The sequence below is a fragment of the Rhinopithecus roxellana genome, chromosome 7, assembly GCF_007565055.1.
Source record: "Rhinopithecus roxellana isolate Shanxi Qingling chromosome 7, ASM756505v1, whole genome shotgun sequence".
NCBI classification, from domain to species: Eukaryota; Metazoa; Chordata; class Mammalia; order Primates; family Cercopithecidae; genus Rhinopithecus; species Rhinopithecus roxellana.
In genome coordinates, this window is record NC_044555.1 from 30603093 (window position 1) to 30626135 (window position 23043).

The 23043-nt window shown below is 41.0% G+C and overlaps 1 protein-coding gene across 1 annotated transcript in view; it reads left to right on the forward strand.

The window, feature by feature from the left end:
* Positions 1 to 23043, forward strand: part of EFHC2 (EF-hand domain containing 2) — a 336667-nt gene that overhangs the window by 127580 nt on the left and 186044 nt on the right. The window contains exons 6-7 of the mRNA XM_030934607.1: positions 3071 to 3175; positions 3986 to 4119. Of these exons, the coding sequence (XP_030790467.1) occupies positions 3071 to 3175; positions 3986 to 4119 (239 nt within the window). The remainder of the gene's footprint in view (positions 1 to 3070; positions 3176 to 3985; positions 4120 to 23043) is intronic.

Consider the following 23043-nt stretch of genomic DNA (forward strand, 5'->3'; position numbering starts at 1 on the left):
AAAGCGTGACCCTGTCTCCAAAAAAAAAAAAAAAAAAAAAAACATTATTGGGACAATTGCAAAATTTGAATAAGTATTTTAGATTAGAAAATAGTATTGGGCCAGGCGTGGTGGCTCAAGCCTGTAATCCCAGCACTTTGGGAGGCCGAGACGGGCGGATCACGAGGTCAGGAGATCGAGACCATTCTGGCTAACACGGTGAAACCCCGTCTCTACTAAAAAATACAAAAAGCTAGCCGGGTGAGGTGGCGGGCTACTGTAGTCCCAGCTACTCGGGAGGCTGAGGCAGAAGAATGGCGTAAACCCGGGAGGCGGAGCTTGCAGTGAGCTGAGATCTGGCCACTGCACTCCAGCCCGGGTGACAGAGCAAGACTCCGACTCAAAAAAAAAAAAAAAAAAGAAAAAGAAAATAGTATTATAAGGCTGAGATGGGTGGATTGCTTGAGGTCAGGAGTTTGAGGCCAGGCTGGGCAACATAATGAGACCCCATGTCTACAAAAAATAAAAAAAAAAATTAAAATAGCTGGGCATGGTGGCACATGCCTGTAGTCCCAACTACTTGGGAGACTGAAGTGGGAGGATCACTTGAGCTCAGGAGGTGGAGGCTGCAGTGAGCCATGATCATGCCACTGCACTCTAGCCTGGGCAACATTGTGAGACCTTGTCTCAGAAAAAAGAAAATAGTATTGTATTAATATTAAATTTCTGATTTTAATTATTGTACTTCAGTTATATAAGAGACTGTCCTTATTCTTAGGAAATACACACTGAAGTATTTAGGAATCAAGGGGCATGATACCTGCAACTTACTCTAAAATGTAAAAAACTATATATGGGGAAAATGACAAAATGAATGTGGTAAAATATAAAACAATTGAGAAATCCGGGGAAAAGATAAATGAGAGTTATTTGGACTGTTCTTGCAACTTACTAGCTTGAAATTATTTCAATTTAAAAAGCAACAAGGAATTTTGAAAATGTTTGCAAGCACATGTAGGAGAATAACTGTTCTTTTGGAGCAGTATAAGATTTTTGAATTCACATATAAGACACCAAACAGGCCAGGTGCAGTGGCTCATGCCTGTAATCCCAGCACTTTGGGAGGCTGAGGTGGGCAGATCACTAGAGGCCAGGAGTTCGAGACTAGCCTGGCCAACAAGGTGAAACCCCGTCTCTACTAAAAATAGAAAAATTAGCCAGGTGTGGTGGTGCATGCCTATAATCCCAGCTACTCAGGAGGTTGAGGCAGGAGAATCACTTGAACCTAGGAGGCGGAGGTTGCAGTGAGCCTAGATCACACCATTGTACTCCAGTCTAGGTGACAGAGTGAGATTCCGTCTCAAAAAATAAAAAGTAAAATAAACCAAAAAACCCACCAATCATAACTGAAAGAATGATATATTTGAGTAAAATAAAATAACAAATTTATGTACAATAAAGAACTCTATATTGGAGTTAAAAGACAAACGACAATGAGAAAATATTTGCTATGCCTCGGATTAGTATCCAGATTATCTATCTGTCTATCTATCTATCTATCTATCTATCTATCTATCTATCTATCTATCTATCTATCTAAAAAAAAAAAAAACTACAAATGACCGAAGAGAAAAATGAGCAAAGGATATGAATAGATGAGTCACAGGAGAAAGTAACAAGCATGGGAAAACATGACCAACTGCACTAGGAATTAGGGAGAAACAAATTAAAATAACAATAGTATACCATTCACACTTATTCAGATGATTATACAAAATTATATAATTTGGTAATACCTATTGTTGAAAGGATGAACAGGGAAGGGGATTTTCTTAATTGGTTTATCTATCTGGAGATCGTCTAGCAAAATCTAGTAAAACTGAAGGCATGCACTCAGATATGTATGTAATTCCATCTTTCAGTATGTGCCCTAGATTATTGCCAAAGGAACAGGCAGAGTTGCTCACTGCAGCACTGTTGGTAACCAGTGAAAAATTGGAAACAATTTAATTGTCATCAACAGATGAGAGCAGATAGTTAAACAATTTGTGGTATAATCATACAATGCACTTAAAATTAATAAACTCTACATGTGTTAATGTGTAGAAATCTCAATAACAGAATTTTATTATTATTATTATTTTCAAGACAGAATCTTGCTCTGTTGCCCAGGCTGGAGTGCAGTGGAGCAATCTCAGCTCACTGCAACCTCAGCCTCCCTGGTTCAAGCAATTCTCCTGCCTCAGCCTCCCAAGTAGCTGGGATTTACAGGCACGTGCCACCACATCCAGCTAATTTTTGTATTTTTAGTAGAAATGGGGTTTCACTATGTTGGCCAGGCTGGTCTCGAACTCCTGACCTCTTGGTCCGCCTGCCTGGGCCTCCCAAAGTGCTGGGATTACAGGCATGAGCCACCGCACTCGGCCTCAATAACAGAATCTTAGGCAAAAAAAAAGCAAGTAGCAGAAATTTAGAGTGTAAAATTTATAAACACAGAAACAATAATGGATATTGTTGATGAATATAAAAGGAGATACAGTCCCTGCCCTGGAGGAATTTGGGGGCATTTAAAGAAATGTCAAGTAAACAGGTGATTACAATGTAGTAGGATGAAAGCCACGATCAGAATAGACACCAAATACAGATGGAGGTGGCAGGAAGAAGGTGAAAGAATATACTGAAGAAATGACAATACCTTCCATGCCCCACTCCCACGCTGAATCAAGTCCTGAAAGACAAGAAGGGATTACTTAGGTGAAAGATAGGAAAGAAGGATGTTTCTAGGCAATAGTGTTATTTGCAAAAGCCCCGAGAGGAGAAACCGCAGAGCCTGATTTGGAAACTGCCAGTGGTTTCTCAGAGCTGGAGTCGATGGAGGAGGGGGCAAAGAAAGGGATGGAGGGCATTGGTAGGTGCCCCCTGACAAAGGGTCTTCAGACCAGGCTATAAGGAGTTTCACCGCCTTCTGAAGGCGGCGGGAAGGCTAGATTATTGAAGCAGAAGAGTAACAGTTGCATCATGAATTATAAAAACGACGGCTCTGGAGGCAAGATCAGTTAGTTTTTTTGTGTGTTTGTTTTTCTTTTTAAAGAAGAAAACCAGACAAGAAAAAATGGGATCACAGCTGGAATAGACGAGGTGGTGACTGAGAGAGAGTATCGAGTCCAACCTTTAGGGCTTCAGGGAGGGATTGGAGGTAGGTGTCGGGAGAGGAGGTTCCTGGCTATCTTGGGGTGTACGATGGCGTGACAGGGCTTGCGTTTTGTGACACCTGACTCTGCCCCTGGCCACCCCTGATTGGACTTTACAAACGTTTAGTTCAAATACAAAAATGGGCCGGACACGGTGGCTCATACCTGTAATCCCAGCACTTTGGGAGGCAGAGGCAGGAGGGCTGCTTGAGCCCAGGAGTTCGAGATCGGCCTGGGCAACCTAGTGAGACCTTGTCTCAAAACAAAAACAAACAAACAAGCAACAAATATTAAAAAATCCAGAGGAAAGACTGAAGGCGGTGGTTACCATTACAACGTGTTTTCGTTAGGGGTATATGTGGCTTTAGAGTCATCTTGAACGTTTTAATTACAAAATAAAAGCTGAAGTCTATGCAACATAGGAAAACATCGACTTGTGTAACATCTCAGTGAGCACACGGGCGTCATATTATTTTCTGTACTTTGCTGTGTGTTTGAACCACATAGCAAAAAACTGTTGGCGACAAGAATTGGGAAAGCAAAGTACAAGAAAGGCTTTGAGTTCTATAAAGGGGTTAAACCAGAAAGCGGCGGGGGCAGGGAACAGTCAATCTTTGTGTGTGCACACTGCGTGTGCAGACAGGAGACTCCTCAGGAGACCAGGACCTGAGTGTGTGCGGGGATGAAGCGGGACGACGGGAACTGGGGCAGGGGAGGAGGGGCGCGCCGCGGAGGTGCCCCCCGCCCCCCCACAATCCTTCTCCCCACCCCACCCCCGCCCCTCCTCCCTCAGTGACGCCGCTTCCAGTCTCCAGGTAACGTGGGGGCCAAACAACCCGGCCAGGAGGCGGCCGCTGCCTGCCGGGCCCTCTCTTCTGGGACCCTCGATTTTCGGACGCTGAGCGCCATGGCCCTGCCTCTGCTGCCGGGCAACAGCTTCAACCGCAACGTGAGTAGGAAGGGCGTCCGATGTCACAGCTCCCGGCTGGAGTCTGGGGTCCAGGCAGGGTCGTGGCGTGGCCATCTCCGCGGACTCTCCTGGAGGCCGGATGCTGCTGCCCTGGGTTGGTGGCAACTTGGACTAAACTTAATAGGCTCCTTCTCCCATCTCTCCAACTGCATCTGAATGTTTTTCCTAATTTAGAAACATATATATAGACCCCTTATAGGTGACAGGACCCTCAAAGGTAACGAATAATAGTGACGATAACCATTGTGGGTTTAATGTGTGCCAGGCGCTGTGCTTTAATCACCTTATGCAGCATCCAGTGTCCCAACAGCCCTTTGAATTAGGTAGTTTTTATTCCCAGTAACTATTGAGGAAACTGAGGCACGGAGCTACACAGTCTCAGTGGTGAAGCTGGGTTTCTTTCAAGCAATCTTGTCTCCACAGCCCAGAAGCCTAATCATTATCCCCCGTATCCTGCGTGAAAAAAGATACCGTTTCAATTATCAAATCGAAGAAATCTGGCACTTATCAAGAGGGGTAGGTGGCAGATAAGAGTGGCAGCCTGTAAAGTTTACTCCCAAACTTTATAGAGACAGGCACCCAACTTGGAGGGATTTTTTTTCCCCCTCTATTTATAATTGGGAGGTTGGGAGGGGTTCATTTCTTCTTCTCTTTCTTCTTCTTCTTTTTTTTTTTTTTTTTTTTTTTTTTTTTTTTTTGAGACGGAGTCTTACTCTGTCACCCAGGCTGGAGTGCAGTGGTCCGATCTCGGCTCACTGCAACCTCCACCTCCCAGGTTCAAGCGATTCTCCTGCCTCAGCCTCCCGAGTAGCTGGGATTACAGGCGCCCAGCACCACACCCGGCTAATTTTTGTGTTTTTAGTAAAGATGGGGTTTTACCATGTTAGCCAGGCTGGCCTCAAACTCCTGACCTCAAGTGATCTGCCCGCCTCGGCCTCCCAAAGTGCTGGGATTACAGGCTGAGCCACCGTGCCTGTCCTGGAGGGGTTCATTTCAAAAGAACATGAACGTATAGAACAAAGCAACACAACACAAAAAACCCTGAGCATGAAAGAACTTTTGACAATAAATAGCACCTCATTTAAAGGACAGCAGGAAAATGATTCAGGCTTTTGTTTATACTGGTTACTACTCTTCACTTGGGTCAGCCATCTGTGTCTGCAGGAAAAGCTAATTCCCAATTAGATGGGAGGGAATTAGATGGAGCCCCTCAAAGCAATTGTGTAAACCTTTGATAACTTTAGAAAGCAGGCAGCAGATTGAAGTACTTGACTTTATAGTTTCCAAACAGTGTCTGTATCTAAGTTGTTGGCCCTAAAGTACCAGTTTTCTTTGTAGCTTCAGGTCATTGAATTCTGACCCCCACACGTCTGGTCAGTCCAACTTTGAACACTGATTTGTGCATTTCTTGGTTGATGGGTAGAGGCTGGCCTTCCAGCATAGCATTGTCCTTTGGTAAGTTTAAGCCAGACATGCAAATAAGAAAGGTCCCTGAGAGACGGGACGTGAAAACAGATTCCAGAAGTAAAGAAGCATGCTGTGTAAAAGTAATTTTAATAAAAAATGAAAGTAAAGTCTACAGCTTTTTGCCCAGCAACACTCTGATTACCAATGCCTGCCTCCTGCAGAAGTATCATATCTCTCACGTGCAGTGATTAAGGATGGGAAGGAAAAACAGTGGATGGATGAGATATTTATAAATCTGCAAGGTTCTGAGTGTATTTTTGCTTTTTAAAAAACTTTTAAGATCATGAAGTACAACACATATACAGAAAGATGCACAATGGATGATCACAAAATGAACATCAAGAAATTAAATATGGGGGCTGGGCACGGTGGCTCACGCCTGTAATCCCAGCACTTTGGGAGTCAGAGGTGGGAGGATCCCTTGAGCCCAGGAGTTGGGGACCAGCCTGGGCAATATAGTAAGAACTCGTCTCTACAAAAAATTGAAAACATTAGCTAAGCATGGTGGCACATGCCTGTAGTCCCAGCTACTCAGGAGGCTGAGGCAGGAGAATCACTTGAGCCTGGGAGGTCGAGGCTGCAGTGAGCTATGATTGCATCACTGCACTCCAACCTGGGCAACAGAGCCAGACCCTGTCTCAAAAATAAATAAATAAATAAATAAAATAAAATATTACCTGTTCTCCAAAAATACCACCCTTGACTGGGGCTGCTAGATTTAGCAAATAAAAATACACATCTTAAATATCGCATGGAACCTGTTTATGGGAAAGGATTATTGTTTACCAAATTTAACTGAGCATCTTGTATTTTATGTAACAACTCTACCTATGAACCTTTCTGTTCATTACCCCTTCCCTGCTCTCCAAATGTAACCACTGTTCTGGTTCCTATCACTATAATTAGGTTTTGCTTGCTTTTGAAACTTTTATCAATGGAAATGTTTGGTGTTTATTCTTTTGTGACTGGCTTTTTTAGCTCAACAGTATGTTCATTAGATTTGTCCATGTGGCTGTCTGTAGAGGTAGTTTGTACATTTTTATTACTCTGTAGTATTGCATTGTATGATTTTCACATCATTTATATATACATTTTACTCTTGATAAATATTTGGCTTGTTTGGGGTTAAGAATAGTTTTACCGTGACTATTTTTGTTCGTGTCTTTTGGTAGGATTGCTAGATCATGCAGTATTCATATGTTCAGCTTTAGTGGATGCTGTCAAAGTGATTATACTACTTAAATTCCCACCAGCATTTTATGTTCCTGTTGCTCCACATTCTAACACTTGGTATTGTTAGTCTTTTAAAATTTAGATATTTTGGTTGGTGGATATAGCAACTCTTTGTAGTTACAATCCGTACTTCCTGATTCCTAATGAAATTGAGCATGTTTTACACATTTATTGGTCATTTGCATGACCATTTATTGGTCACTACCTTTTTTCTTTTTAGACAGAGTGTTGCTCTGTTGCCCAGGCTGGAGTGCAATGGCGCAATCTTGGCTCACTGCAACCTCCGCCTCCCAGCTTCAAGCGATTCTCCTGCCTCGGCCTCCCGAGTAGCTGGGATTACAGGCATGCGCCATCACGCCTGGCTAATTTTTTTTTTTTTTAAATTTTTTAGTAGAGACGCAGTTTCACCATGTTGGCCAGGCTGGTCTTGAACTTCTGACCTCAGGCAATCTGCCTGCCTCGGCCTCCCAAAGTGCTGGGATTACAGGCGTGAGCCACGGTGACTGGCTTTATTTGTATGACCATTTGTTGGTCACTACTTTTTTATGTAGCACCTACTTATCTCTTGTCTAATTTTTACTGGGTTGTTTGCCTATTTCTTAGTGATTTGTAGAACTTATATATAAATTTTGGATATTTTCTTGTCTGTGGTTGGCCTTTTCCCTCTCTTAATGATGTTTTTGATGAATAATTTTTGGAAAAGATCACTCTTTCTCCACGTCTCTGCAGAGCCACTTTGTCAAAAATCAAACATCCATCTACGTGTGGGTGTAATTCTAGACTCATGAGTATTTAAAACATTTATTTACTTTGTGCCTGAGAACAGTGGGAGTGCGTGTGTGTGTGCGTGTGTGTATGTGCATGTGTAATAGAGAATGACAGTACCTTGGACTGTCTGTCATTCAACAAATCAGTATCTATTTATTTATTGAGTATCCTAGTATGTGCCAAAATTAGGTGACTGCATTTAAAAAATTGTTACACTAGCCTTGGTACTAAATGTACTATGTGTTTCCCACAAATTAATATTTTAAAAACTTGTACTTAGTTAAAAGATTGAATGTTCTCTGGCATAGAATGGTCAGAAAGTCAGTAAAGCCATATCTTGCCTTTTAATCCCCCCCCACCCCCGCTTGCTGAATTAAATTACCAAGTGAAAAACCTTGGCCTCCTGTAGATAGCATAATTACTTGGCTGTTTGGATTTAAAATTATAACACAGCTAACTTTTATTGCTTTTCCATATAAATTGAAAAGGAACTTATGTGCCCCTTACTTAGCTGCCAGTGGTCAGTCATAAGCAATAGATTGATTTCTGTCCATGGTTAGATGATATGCCACCTATATTTCTCTCTCTGAAATATAAGAAGTATTGTGCCTTCTAAAATATGAACATTTGTACCTTTGATGACATTAGAATTATTTTGATATAAGTTGAAAACCTTAGGGAAATATCACAACTAAATTCCAGATACACTATATCTTTTTTCCAACAATTTCCATGCTGAACTTGTATACAGCAAGAGAATCTTGGGCATATTATTAAAATTGAAAATATTAAAATTAAAAGGGACATTTCCAGTCAAAGCCAAAAATCCTTTCTACAGTATTTTGGACAGATGGTTGTGTGGCCCAGCCTGATCCTGAGTGTCTCTAATGAATGATGAGGAGTTCACTTGTTCACTCATTCTGCTTCTTTTTTTTTTTTTGAGACGGAGTCTCGCTCTGTTGCCCAGGCTGGAGTGCAGTGGCGCCATCTCGGCTCACCGCAACCTCTGCCTCCCAGGTTCAAGCAATTCTCCTGCCTCAGCCTCCTGAGTAGCTGGGATTACAGGCATGTGCCACCACGCCTAGCTAATTTTTGTATTTTTAGTAGAGTTGGGGTTTTACCATGTTGATCAGGCTGGTCTCGAACTCCTGACTTCAGGTGATCCACCCGCTTCAGCCTCCCAAAGTGCTGGGATTACAGGCATGAACCACTGTGCCCGGCCTCTCTTTCTGCTTTTAATGAAGCTACCTTGACACCATCTTAGGAGGGTTTGCTGTTAATAGCCCATCATCTAATTTGTAGTGAAGCAAAGTCCTCCTTAAGAAAGAAAACATATTTGAATTCACAGCAATAAAAAAAAAAAAAAAGAATGTAATGAATCATGACCAGTATTTGTTTTTTTTTTTTTTTTTTTTTTTTTTTTGAAAAGGAAAAAAGAAAAAGAAGAGAGTGGGATAGAATAAAGAATTAGAGTGTGTTATGCTTGACAAGAGTTAAGTGTTTCATGGACTTTTTTGTCTTTCCTGTGTGTGCTTGTGTATGTATGTGAACTGGCCTGCACTGAAATATGCCTGTTACTGTGGTTGTGCAATCAGTGTTTGAAAAACATTCTCATTTGAGCCACTTCCATCATTTTTTTTTTTTTTTTTTTTTTATTGCGATAGGGTCTTGCGCTTTCTCCCAGGCTGGGGTGCAGCGGCAAGAGCACAGCTCACAGTTCACTGCACGCAAGCTCAACCTCCCGGGTTCAAGACGTCTTCCCACCTTTGTTGCCACAGTAGCTGAGACTACAGGCATGCACCACCATGCCCAGCTAATTTTTAAAATTATTATTGGTAGAGATGCGGTCTTACTCTATTGTCCAGACTGGGCAATTCTGATTTAACTTTAGATCTTCAGCTTCTTTCAAGGTCAGATCTCATCTCTCACCCTTCAAAGAGCCTTGTCAGCCTTTCTCAATATATTTTTAAAAGTGTTTTGAGGTAAATTTCATGTAACATGAAATTAACCACTAACTATTTAAAATTATACAATTCAGTGGTACTTAGTACATTCACACTGTTGTGCAACAACTAACACCTCTAACTAGTTTCAAAACATTTTCATCACCTCGAATCTCAATCTTTTTAAGCTGGAGGAGTCTTTGAAATGATTTTCAGGTCTTAGAGAACTCCTGCATAAAACCTATTTCTATAGTCCGTGGTACATTAGCACAATCTGTGATAATAAATATATAATTATATAACTAGATGTTCAACATTATAGCTATTAGGGAAATAAAAATAAAAATCAAGATGAGATATCACTGTATACCTATTAAAATGGCTAAAATCCAAAACACAATACCAGTTGCTCACATGGATTTGGAATAACAGGAATTCTCACTCATTACTGGTGGGAATGCAAACTGGTAATTTCTCATAAAGTTAAACACCTTGCCATATGGCCAGTTCCAAATTTATGTGAGATAAATAAATTCCTGTAAATAATTCTGGGTTAAACTTGAAATAAGCACACATCAATTTCATTTTCAACTGGAATGAAAATATTGTAGCTATAACAATCCAATAATTGTCTTTTTTGAGTAAAAAATGGTAGTTTTCTGTGAATCTCTTGATTTCAGCCAACTTGTTTACCTTCTCTTTCCCTTTCTCACAAAGGGTATCAACCTTAAAGCAAGTGGGAATGTAATAGAGGAAACTTCAGGTTGTTTTATGGTAAAGTTTCCTACTTGATTTATTTTTCCTTTTTACCTTACCCAGGTAGGCCTAAAAGTTCTCTATAGTTTCTATTATAGAGGGTGCTATTGAGGAATGATATATGGTATATGGTATGGACAAGAGTGGTTTTCTTCCCTATTAAAAACTGAAAAGGACTTTTCACCAGCTATTTTGAGGAAAAAAATACCCCCAAAACAGGTAAACTTAGTTTACCTTTCTTTCCTTTTCATACATTCAAAAAACTTTTCAGTCAGCATAATGTAAACATGTTAAATAATTCAAGATTATTTCTGTTTATATCTAAGATGGAATTTATTTTTTCAAAAAGTAGGCTAAGATGATTTAATTTAAATAAAGGTTGTAAACTCATTGTAATTAATGCTGTTTTCAACATGAAAATGTATTGACAATGTTACATGATAAAGCTACTAAAACCATATGACAAAGCATTATGAGTAAAAATATAACCTAAGATACAATTTTATACAAGACTTAAAAATTAAGTTCTTTTACTGATTGACATGATTGGGCTTAAATATAGGCAGTTACAAAACTATAATCTTGATTTCTTTCATTTTTTTTCTTTTTTTTTTTTTGAGACGGAGTCTCGCTCTGTCGCCCGGGCTGGAGTGCAGTGGCCTGATCTCAGCTCATTGCAAGCTCCGCCTCCCGGGTTCACGCCATTCTCCTGCCTCAGCCTCCTGAGTAGCTGGGACTACAGGCGCCCGCCACCTCGCCCAGCTAGTTTTTTGTATTTTTTAGTAGAGACGGGGTTTCACCATGTTAGCCAGGATAGTCTCGATCTCCTGACCTCGTGATCCGCCCGTCTCGGCCTCCCAAAGTGCTGGGATTACAGGCTTGAGCCACTGCGCCCGGCCTTGATTTCTTTATAGACCTGTATGTACATAAGAGTCTTATTTTTTAAAAGCTAAAAATAAATAATAAAATTTACCTCTCCACTCTGAAATCTGTGTTTATATTTTACCACATGAATTATTCCGGGTCAAACCTGAAATAAGCGCACATCAATTTCATTTTCAGCGGGAATGAGAAGATTTCTGGCCTTCTTTTCGATACTTGTTAAACAAGGAAAGCTTTGCTTGCATGTATAAGAAGCTGAAAATTATAACAAAATGGTCATTGCTTTCCTGTGAATGGCAAGATGCTTCCTTTTATGTAAATTTTGAACTGGCCATATGGTAGGTGTGTGTTTATCTTTATAAGAAATTACCATTTTGCATTCCCAGCAGCAATGATTGAGAATTTCTGTTATTCCAAATCCTTGTAAGCAACTGGTATTGCCAATGTTTTGGATTTTAGCCATTTTCATAGGTGTATAGTGGTATCTTCTTTTTTTTGAGACTGAGTCTCACCTGTCACCCAGGCTAGAGTTTAGTGGTGCGATCTTGGCTCACTGCAACCCTCTGCCTCCCAGTTCAAGCTATTCTTCTGCCTCAGCCTCCTGAGTAGCTGGGATTACAGGCGTGTGCCACCACGCCTGGCTAATTTTTGTATTTTTGGTAGAGACAGGGTTTCACCATTTGGCCAGGCTGGTCTTGAACTCCTGACCTCAGGTGATCCATTTGCCTTGGCCTCCCAAAGTGCTGGGATTACAGGCCTGAGCCATCACACCTGGCCTGATATCTCCTCTTGATTTTAATTTTTATTTCCCTAATGGCTATGATGTTGAACATCTTTTTATGTGCCTATTTCCCATCCGTATATCCCCTTTTGTGAAATGTCTGTTCGTGTCTTCTACTCGTTTTTAATTGGGGTGTTTCCTTACTGATGAGTTTTGAAAGTCATTTTTAATATATTCTGGATACAAGTTAGATGCAAGTCTATTATTGAATATATAGACTGTAAATATTTTGTTCCAGTCTATGGCTTGAATTTTCATTCTCTTAAAGCAAGGTTAAAAAATATGTACATGGGCGGAGCAAGATGGCCGAATAGGAACAACTCCAGTCTCCAACTCCCAGCGCGAGCGACACAGAAGACCGGTGATTTCTGCATTTTCAACTGAGGTACTGGGGTCATCTCACTAGGGAGTGCCGGACAATCGTTGCTGGTCAGCTGCTGCAGCCTGACCAGCGAGAGCTGAAGCAGGGCGAGGCATCGCCTCACCTGGAAGCGCAAGGGGGAAGGGGATCCGTTTTCCTAGCCAGGGGAACTGAGACACACAACACCTGGAAAATCGGGTAACTCCCACCCCAATACTGCGCTGTAAGCATACAGGCATTCCAGGAGAATATATCCCACACCTGGCCGGGAGGGTCCCACGCCCACGAAGCCTCCCTCACTGCTAACACAGCAGTCTGCTGCGATCTATCCGCAAGGCAGCAGCGAGGCTGGGGGAGGGGCGCCCGCCATTGCTGAGGCTTAAGTAGGTAAACAAAGCCGCTGGGAAGCTCGAACTGGGTGGAGCTCACAGCAGCTCAAGGAAACCTGCCTGTCTCTGTAGTGTCCACCTCTGGGGACAGCGCACAGCTGAAGACCAACAGGGGAAGTAGCGGGAGCCGGTGCAGACGCGAACGACTCTGTCTGACAGCTTTGGGGAGAGCCGGGGATCTCCCAACGCGGAGGTTGAGATCTGAGAACGGACAGACTGCCTGCTCAGGTGTGTCCCTGACCCCTGAGTAGCCTAGCTGGGAGAAATCCCCCACTAGGGGCAGTCTGACACCCCACACCTCACAGGGTGGAGTACACCCCTGAGAGGACACTTCCAAAGGAAGAATCAGACAGGTACACTCGCTGTTCAGCAATATTCTATCTTCGGCAACGTCTGCTGCTGATACCCAGGCAAACAGGGTCTGGAGTGGACCTCAAGCAATCTCCAACAGACCAACAGACAGTCCTTCTGACTGTCAGAAGGAAAACTATCAAACAGGAAGGACACCTATACCAAAACCCCATCAGTTCGTCACCACCATCAAAGACCAGAGACAGATAAAACCACAAAGATGGGGAAGAAGCAGGGCAGAAAAGCTGGAAATTCAAAAAATAAGAGCGCATCTCCCCCTGCAAAGGAGCGCAGCCCATCACCAGCAACGGATCAAAGCTGGTCAGAGAATGACTTGGACGAGAGGAGAGAAGAAGGCTTCAGTCCATCAAACTTATCAGAGCTAAAGGAGGAATTACGTACCCAGCGCAAAGAAACTAAAAATCTTGAAAAAAGAGTGGAAGAATTGACAGCTAGACTCATTAATGCAGAGAAGATCATAAACGAAATGACAGAGATGAAAACCATGACACGAGAAATACGTGACAAATGCACAAGCTTCAGTAACCGACTCGATCAACTGGAAGAAAGAGTATCAGCGATTGAAGATCAAATGAATGAAATGAAGCGAGAAGAGAAACCAAAAGAAAAAAGAAGAAAAAGAAATGAGCAAAGCCTGCAAGAAGTATGGGATTACGTAAAAAGACCAAATCTACGTCTGATTGGGGTGCCTGAAAGTGAGGGGGAAAATGGAACCAAGTTGGAAAACACTCTTCAGGATATCATCCAGGAGAACTTCCCCAACCTAGTAGGGCAGGCCAACATTCAAATTCAGGAAATACAGAGAACGCCACAAAGATACTCCTCCAGAAGAGCAACTCCAAGACACATAATTGCCAGATTCACCAAAGTTGAAATGAAGGAAAAAATCTTAAGGGCAGCCAGAGAGAAAGGTCGGGTCACCCACAAAGGGAAGCCCATCAGACTAACAGCAGATCTCTCGGCAGAAACTCTACAAGCCAGAAGAGAGTGGGGGCCAATATTCAACGTTCTTAAAGAAAAGAATTTTCAACCCAGAATTTCATATCCAGCCAAACTAAGTTTCATAAGTGAAGGAGAAATAAAATCCTTTACAGATAAGCAAATGCTTAGAGATTTTGTCACCACCAGGCCTGCCTTACAAGAGACCCTGAAGGAAGCCCTAAACATGGAAAGGAACAACCGGTACCAGCCATCGCAAAAACTTGGCAAAATGTAAAGACCATCGAGGCTAGGAAGAAACTGCATCAACTAACGAGCAAAATAACCAGTTAATATCATAATGGCAGGATCAAGTTCACACATAACAATATTAACCTTAAATGTTAATGGACTAAATGCTCCAATTAAAAGACACAGACTGGCAAACTGGATAAAGAGTCAAGACCCATCAGTCTGCTGTATTCAGGAGACCCATCTCACATGCAGAGACATACATAGGCTCAAAATAAAGGGATGGAGGAAGATCTACCAAGCAAATGGAGAACAAAAAAAAGCAGGGGTTGCAATCCTAGTCTCTGATAAAACAGACTTTAAACCATCAAAGATCAAAAGAGACAAAGAAGGCCATTACATAATGGTAAAGGGATCAATTCAACAGGAAGAGCTAACTCTCCTAAATATATATGCACCCAATACAGGAGCACCCAGATTCATAAAGCAAGTCCTTAGAGACTTACAAAGAGACTTAGACTCCCATACAATAATAATGGGGGACTTCAACACTCCGCTGTCAACATTAGACAGATCAACGAGACAGAAAGTTAACAAGGATATCCAGGAATTGAACTCATCTCTGCACCAAGCGGACCTAATAGACATCTATAGAACTCTCCACCCCAAATCAACAGAATATACATTCTTCTCAGCACCACATCGCACTTATTCCAAAATTGACCACATAATTGGAAGTAAAGTACTCCTCAGCAAATGTGAAAGAACAGAAATTATAACAAACTGTCTCTCAGACCACAGTGCAATCAAACTAGAACTCAGGACTAAGAAACTCAATCAAAACCGCTCAACTACATGGAAACTGAACAACCTGCTCCTGAATGACTACTGGGTACATAACGAAATGAAAGCGGAAATAAAGATGTTCTTTGAAACCAATGAGAACAAAGATACAACATACCAGAATCTCTGGGACACATTTAAAGCAGTGTGTAGAGGGAAATTTATAGCACTAAATGCCCACAAGAGAAAGCAGGAAAGATCTAAAATTGACACTCTAACATCACAATTAAAAGAACTAGAGAGGCAAGAGCAATCACATTCAAAAGCTAGCAGAAGGCAAGAAATAACTAAGATCAGAGCAGAACTGAAGGAGATAGAGACACAAAAAACCCTCCAAAAAATCAATGAATCCAGGAGTTGGTTTTTTGAAAAGATCAACAAAATTGACAGACCGCTAGCAAGGCTAATAAAGAAAAAAAGAGAGAGGAATCAAATAGATGCAATAAAAAATGATAAAGGGGATATCACCACTGACCCCACAGAAATACAAACTACCATCAGAGAATACTATAAACGCCTCTACGCAAATCAACTAGAAAATCTAGAAGAAATGGATAATTTCCTGGACACTTACACTCTCCCAAGGCTAAACCAGGAAGAAGTTGAATCCCTGAATAGACCAATAGCAGGCTCTGAAATTGAGGCAACAATTAATAGCCTACCCACCAAAAAAAGTCCAGGACCAGATGGATTCACAGCTGAATTCTACCAGAGGTACAAGGAGGAGCTGGTACCATTCCTTCTGAAACTATTCCAATCAATAGAAAAAGAGGGAATCCTCCCTAACTCATTTTATGAGGCCAACATCATCCTGATACCAAAGCCTGGCAGAGACACAACAAAAAAAGAGAATTTTAGACCAATATCCCTGATGAACATTGATGCAAAAATCCTCAATAAAATACTGGCAAACCGGATTCAGCAGCACATCAAAAAGCTTATCCACCATGATCAAGTGGGCTTCATCCCTGGGATGCAAGGCTGGTTCAACATTCGCAAATCAATAAATGTAATCCAGCATATAAACAGAACCAAAGACAAGAACCACATGATTGTCTCAATAGATGCAGAAAAGGCTTTTGACAAAATTCAACAGCCCTTCATGCTAAAAACGCTCAATAAATTCGGTATTGATGGAACGTACCTCAAAATAATAAGAGCTATTTATGACAAACCCACAGCTAATATCATACTGAATGGGCAAAAACTGGAAAAATTCCCTTTGAAAACTGGCACAAGACAGGGATGCCCTCTCTCACCACTCCTATTCAACATAGTGTTGGAAGTTCTGGCTAGGGCAATCAGGCAAGAGAAAGAAATCAAGGGTATCCAGTTAGGAAAAGAAGAAGTCAAATTGTCCCTGTTTGCAGATGACATGATTGTATATTTAGAAAACCCCATCGTCTCAGCCCAAAATCTCCTTAAGCTGATAAGCAACTTCAGCAAAGTCTCAGGATACAAAATTAATGTGCAAAAATCACAAGCATTCTTATACACCAGCAACAGACAAGCAGAGAGCCAAATCAGGAATGAACTTCCATTCACAATTGCTTCAAAGAGAATAAAATACCTAGGAATCCAGCTTACAAGGGATGTAAAGGACCTCTTCAAGGAGAACTACAAACCACTGCTCAGTGAAATCAAAGAGGACACAAACAAATGGAAGAACATACCATGCTCATGGATAGGAAGAATCAATATCGTGAAAATGGCCATACTCCCCAAGGTTATTTATAGATTCAATGCCATCCCCATCAAGCTACCAATGACTTTCTTCACAGAATTGGAAAAAACTGCTTTAAAGTTCATATGGAACCAAAAAAGAGCCCGCATTGCCAAGACAATCCTAAGTCAAAAGGACAAAGCTGGAGGCGTCACGCTACCTGACTTCAAACTATACTACAAGGCTACAGTAACCAAAACAGCATGGTACTGGTACCAAAACAGAGATATAGACCAATGGAACAGAACAGAGTCCTCAGAAATAATACCACACATCTACAGCCATCTGATCTTTGACAAACCTGAGAGAAACAAGAAATGGGGAAAGGATTCCCTATTTAATAAATGGTGCTGGGAAAATTGGCTAGCCATAAGTAGAAAGCTGAAACTGGATCCTTTCCTTACCCCTTATACGAAGATTAATTCAAGATGGATTAGAGACTTAAATGTTAGACCTAATACCATAAAAACCCTAGAAGAAAATCTAGGTAGTACCATTCAGGACATAGGCATGGGCAAGGACTTCATGTCTAAAACACCAAAAGCAACGGCAGCAAAAGCCATAATTGACAAATGGGATCTAATTAAACTAAAGAGCTTTTGCACAGCAAAAGAAACTACCATCAGAGTGAACAGGCAACCTACAGAATGGGAGAAAATTTTTGCAACCTACTCATCTGACAAAGGGCTAATATCCAGAATCTACAAAGAACTCAAACAAATATACGAGAAAAAAACAAACAACCCCATCAAAAAGTGGGGAAAGGATATGAACAGACATTTCTCAAAAGAAGATATTCATACAGCCAACAGACACATGAAAAAATGCTCATCATCACTCGCCATCAGAGAAATGCAAATCAAAACCACAATGAGATACCATCTCACACCAGTTAGAATGGCAATCATTAAGAAGTCAGGAAAGAACAGGTGTTGGAGAGGATGTGGAGAAATAGGAACACTTTTACACTGTTGGTGGGACTGTAAACTAGTTCAACCATTATGGAAAACAGTATGGCAATTCCTCAAGGATCTAGAACTAGATGTACCATATGACCCAGCCATCCCACTACTGGGTATATACCCAAAGGATTATAAATTAGTCTACTACAAAGACACATGTACACGTATGTTTATTGCGGCACTATTCACAATAGCAAAGACTTGGAATCAACCCAAATGTCCATCTGTGACAGACTGGATTAAGAAAATGTGGCACATATACACCATGGAATACTATGCAGCCATAAAAAAGGATGAGTTTGCGTCCTTTGTAGGGACATGGATGCAGCTGGAAACCATCATTCTTAGCAAACTATCACAAGAAGAGAAAACCAAACACCGCATGTTCTCACTCATAGGTGGGAACTGAACAATGAGATCACTTGGACTCGGGAAGGGGAACATCACACACTGGGGTCTATCATGGGGAGGGGGGAGGGGGGAGGAGGGAGGGATTGCATTGGGGAGTTATACATGATATAAATGATGAATTGATGGGTGCTGATGAGTTGATGGGTGCAGCACACCAACATGGCATAAGTATACATATGTAACAAACCTGCACGTTAAGCACATGTACCCTAGAACTTAAAGTATAATAAAAAAAAAAAAAAAAAAAAAAGGTATGAAATTGAGGAAAAGACAAAAAAAAAAAAAAAAAAATATGTACATGTATTTAAGGATAAAACATAACATGAGTTCAAAAACTATTGTTTCCAATGCAGATTAAGGATTATAGGGTTTTTATTTAACTTCTTTGATTTTATATATTTACATGTAATATTGCTCCATAAGTACATTAGCTGAATTACTTATCCTAACATAAATAAAAATATACAATCACATAATAATTTTTAATTAATAATACCATTATTAACAATTTAAATTTTGAAAATAGTTTAAGATTTCTTTATAGCTATTTCTGTTGTGAGGGTATATCCCATCAGGAACGTATTGTCAAATTACTGGGTTTTAGTTTCATTTAAATCATTGCTGTTAGTATGGTTAAGTTACCAACTCAGTATCCAGTTAGGTTCATTTGTTTCATTGTGCTTTTGATTCTGAACTTTAAAAAAAGCATTTGTGTGGCCTCAAAGTCAAATTTGCAAAGTAAGTTACTTTCAGAGAGCTCTAGCTTTTATTTCTGTCTCTTCAATCTTATTCTCTCCCTCTCTCCATAATAACTTTTTTTTTTTTTTTTTTTTTTTTTTTTTTTTTTTTTTTGAGACGGAGTCTCGCTCTATCGCCCAGGCTGGAGTGCAGTGGCCGGATCTCAGCTCACTGCAAGCTCTGCCTCCCAGGTTTATGCCATTCTCCTGCCTCAGCCTCCCGAGTAGCTGGGACTATAGGCGCCCGCCACCTCGCCCGGCTAGTTTTTTGTATTTTTTAGTAGAGACGGGGTTTCACGGTGTTAGCCAGGATGGTCTCGATCTCCTGCCCTCGTGATCCACCCGTCTCGGCCTCCCAAAGTGCTGGGATTACAGGCTTGAGCCACCGCGCCCGGCCTCATAATAACTTTTAAAAAAAACAAAAACCTTTATTTAGTTTGGGGTTATCCTCTTTCTCCTCTTCTTTTTGTTTTTTAATTTTTAAAACAGCAAATTGTTAAATATATTCACATGTTCCCCTTTTATTCAATACATGGTAACATAATCTACACAGTCTCTTGAACCTTCTTTTTTTCATTTTAACAGTATATCTTGGCGATCACTTGGTAGTGGTATATAGGGCTCTTCCTCATTTCCTTTTACAGTTACATAGTACTTCATTGTGTAGACTTACAAGTTTATTCAACCCATCCCCTTTTGGTGTACAGTTACATTATTTCCAGTTGTTTGTTATTATCCAATAATGTTGCAATAAATCGCCAAACTGTGCTTCAACAGACACTATCAAAAAAGTGAAAAAGCAGCTGACAGTGTGGGAGGAAATATTTATAAAGCATATTATCTGATAAGGGACTAGATTCAGAATATGTAAAAAACTCTCAAAACTCAAGGTGTGGTGGCTCACCCCTGTAATTCCAGCACTTTGGGAGGCTGAGGTGGGTGGATTACCTGAGGTCAGGAGTTCGACACCAGCCTGACTAATATGGAGAAACCCCGTCTCTACTAAAAATACAAAATTGGCTGGGTGTGGTGGTGCATGCCTGTAATCCCAGCTACTCAGGAGGCTGGGGCAGGAGAATCACTTGAACCTGGGAGGCGGAGGTTGCAGTGAGCCGAGATCGTGCCACTGTACTCTAGCCTGGGCAACAAGAATACAACTTCATCTAAAAAAAGAACAATAATAATCCAGTTTTGGTGGTGTGGGATTGCTGGGCAGACAAAACAGTTGATGTCTACTATGCCAGATCACAGGATGGTTTTGATATAATGAATTATGTTACTTTGTTCCCAGTACCTATTAAAATATCCTTGAAATTACATTATTTCAGATTGGGCCGCTTATTGAAGCTGCCATCCATACTTTGGAAATAACATATTCCATTACTATTCCTAAATGTTCATTTGAAGTTCAGAAATTAGAGTCTCTTTGCCTATGTAGGATTCAAACACCTAATTTTGGTCACTGTGCGTTCTGTACTGAACTTCATAGCTCTGTCACCTAGGGTACATTTGACTATAAGTGACAGAATACCTGACTAACAGTGATTTAAGCCAAAATTAATTTTCTCATATCATAAGAAGTTTAGAGGTGTAGCATTTTCAGATTTAGGCAGTGACTGATGAATGTCATAAAGAACTCAGGCTCTTTTTATCTCTGCATTCTGCCATCTTCAGGATACTGGCTTTTCTTTCTTAGGCTTGTGACCTCATAGTTGCAAAATAGTTGCCTCAGTTCCAGTCATCATAACTACATGTAACCATGTTCAAGACAAGCAGGAAGGAGAGGGAGGGGAAACAGCTCTTATATGAGAAAATAAAATGTTTTCCAGGAGCCTCCCAATAGATTCCCTCCTTCCATCGTATTTGTTAAAATTGATGCACATGGCCATCCTTTGCTACAAGGAGTGCTGGGAAATTATCTTGATTTTTTTCACTATCTACTTTTGGAGGTGGGAAAGGGAAAAGAGAGTTCAATAGTGGCTGTTAATAATGGCCAACAAACTTTGTATGCCACACCAGCCACACACAATACCTGTGAGTCTGGTATTGTCAGACTTAGTAGTATCCCTTTCATTACAATTTCTTTGTGTTTTTAAATTATACAAGTAACACATGAGTATATCATCATTGCAAAGGATTCCAATAATACTGTTCTTTCTCAACTGTCTTCTTTTCCATAATGGAAAATAAGCCTAATACTCCGGTTAATCCAGCATGTTCACTCTCTGTCCTTTGGGTATACTTTGGACTTTTCCACTCAATTATTAGTTTGTTTGTCCCTTGCCTGATAGCAGCATCCTCATGCCTCTTCCTCTTCCCATCTAGATCCTGACCTTCCCTCAAAACTTGGCTCTAATCCCCCCTCCTCATTAAAGCCTTCCCCAATCTTCTCAGCAGGAACCATCTGTCTACATAATCTTGCATGCTCATATTGCCCATTTACCACCTTATTTCCTGTGTTGTGTTTTGTGTTCTTTATGTGTGATCGTGGCAGTCCTCAGCTGACTAAGAAACTGATTGGTGGCTCTTTGGGTCATGTTCTCAGTGCCTTCCTTATACAAACCGGGTCCTTAATAGGTGATTGTCCATTGCTGCCTCTGCCTGCAGAAATCATGGTTAAAACATAGACGGGAATAAACACAGCTTGGGGGAATCCTCTCTGGAATTAGTTTCCTGCTTATGTCTTCCGCTGCTGCTGTAGAACAAAATAGTTCTTATTTTAGCAATAGTGAATATAAAGGAGAAAGAAAGTCATTTGTTTTTGTGGCTTAAATAGGAGATAAGCCTCTCAGGATACATGGTTTATACACAGCAGCCAGGGCAATATGAAGATGTCCCTATCTAAATTGTGACTCCAAGCCTCTCTGTGGCCTCTTGTGCCATGCTGAGGGATATTTTTCTCTCTCTTATTGGCATCCAGTTTGGGTTTTCCTGGAAGCAGCAGGTTTGTCTGTGCATATTCATCAGTCAGGACTCCTAAGGAGACCATTCTCCCCACAGTAGGATTCCAGCTGTGCTAATGGTACAGATATAAAGGGATTTCTTAGGCCATTTCCTGGGGGAGTTTATTCTGTTTTTACAGTTGCAGAAAGGGCAGAGCCAACTTCTTCCAGAGGGGGGATTCCCTAAAGCAAAGGGTATTGAGGGGTGGGCATTTTTATTTCCCCATTACCCAGGCCCCTGGGTGCTCAAATTCTACCTGGCAACTCCAGTGTGGCAAAGTGATCAGCTTGACCAGCTGAAGGCTGAACAAATTATTTGCTTTCCTAATGGTATGTTTGACATCCCAAAGGAGGGAATGGTCAAAACCGCTAGATCTTTTTCGGGGTGTGGGGTCGAGGGGAGTTTAGGTCAATTGCATGATTTAACTGTAATTTAGACTACCTTTTCTTCTTCACATGAATTTGGTAATTGAAACATACTGTTCTGTCAGATTCAAGCAGAGATGTTTGTTCAATCAGTTACAGGACTATTTCCATATCATTTCGGTTAGAGTTTAGTCATTTGTTGCTCAACTATGTTCAGACCTAAACTTTATAAAAGACACGTGAGTAGAGCCTCTCCTAGTGACCAAGGAAAGTGGACCTTCTCTTTTCTTTTTTTTTAAATCGAAAATTTAAAAAAATTTTAAATCTTTTTTTATTGAGATAATTGTAAATTAACATGTAGATTCACTTAAGAAAGAATACAGAGAGGTCCTATTTACCCCTCACCCCATTTACCCCAATGGTAACATTTTTCTTTTCTTTTCTTTTTGTTTTTAAGATAGGGTCTTGCTCTATCACCCAGGCTGGAGTGCAGTGGCATGATCATAGTTCACTACACCCTCGACCTCCCTGGATTAATCGATCCTCCCACCTCAGCCCCTTGAGTAGCTGGGACCACAGGTGCACACTACCACACCTGGCTAATTTTTTAAAATTATTTTTTCTAGAGTTGGAGGGTCTTGCTATGTTGCCCAGGCTGGTCTCGAACTCTTGGACTGAAGCAATTTGTCTGCCTCGGCCCTCCGAAGTGTTGAGATTACAGGTGTGAGCCACTGTGTCCAGCTCATTTTTCAAAGCTATAGTATAATATCACAATCAGTATCTTGACATTGATATAC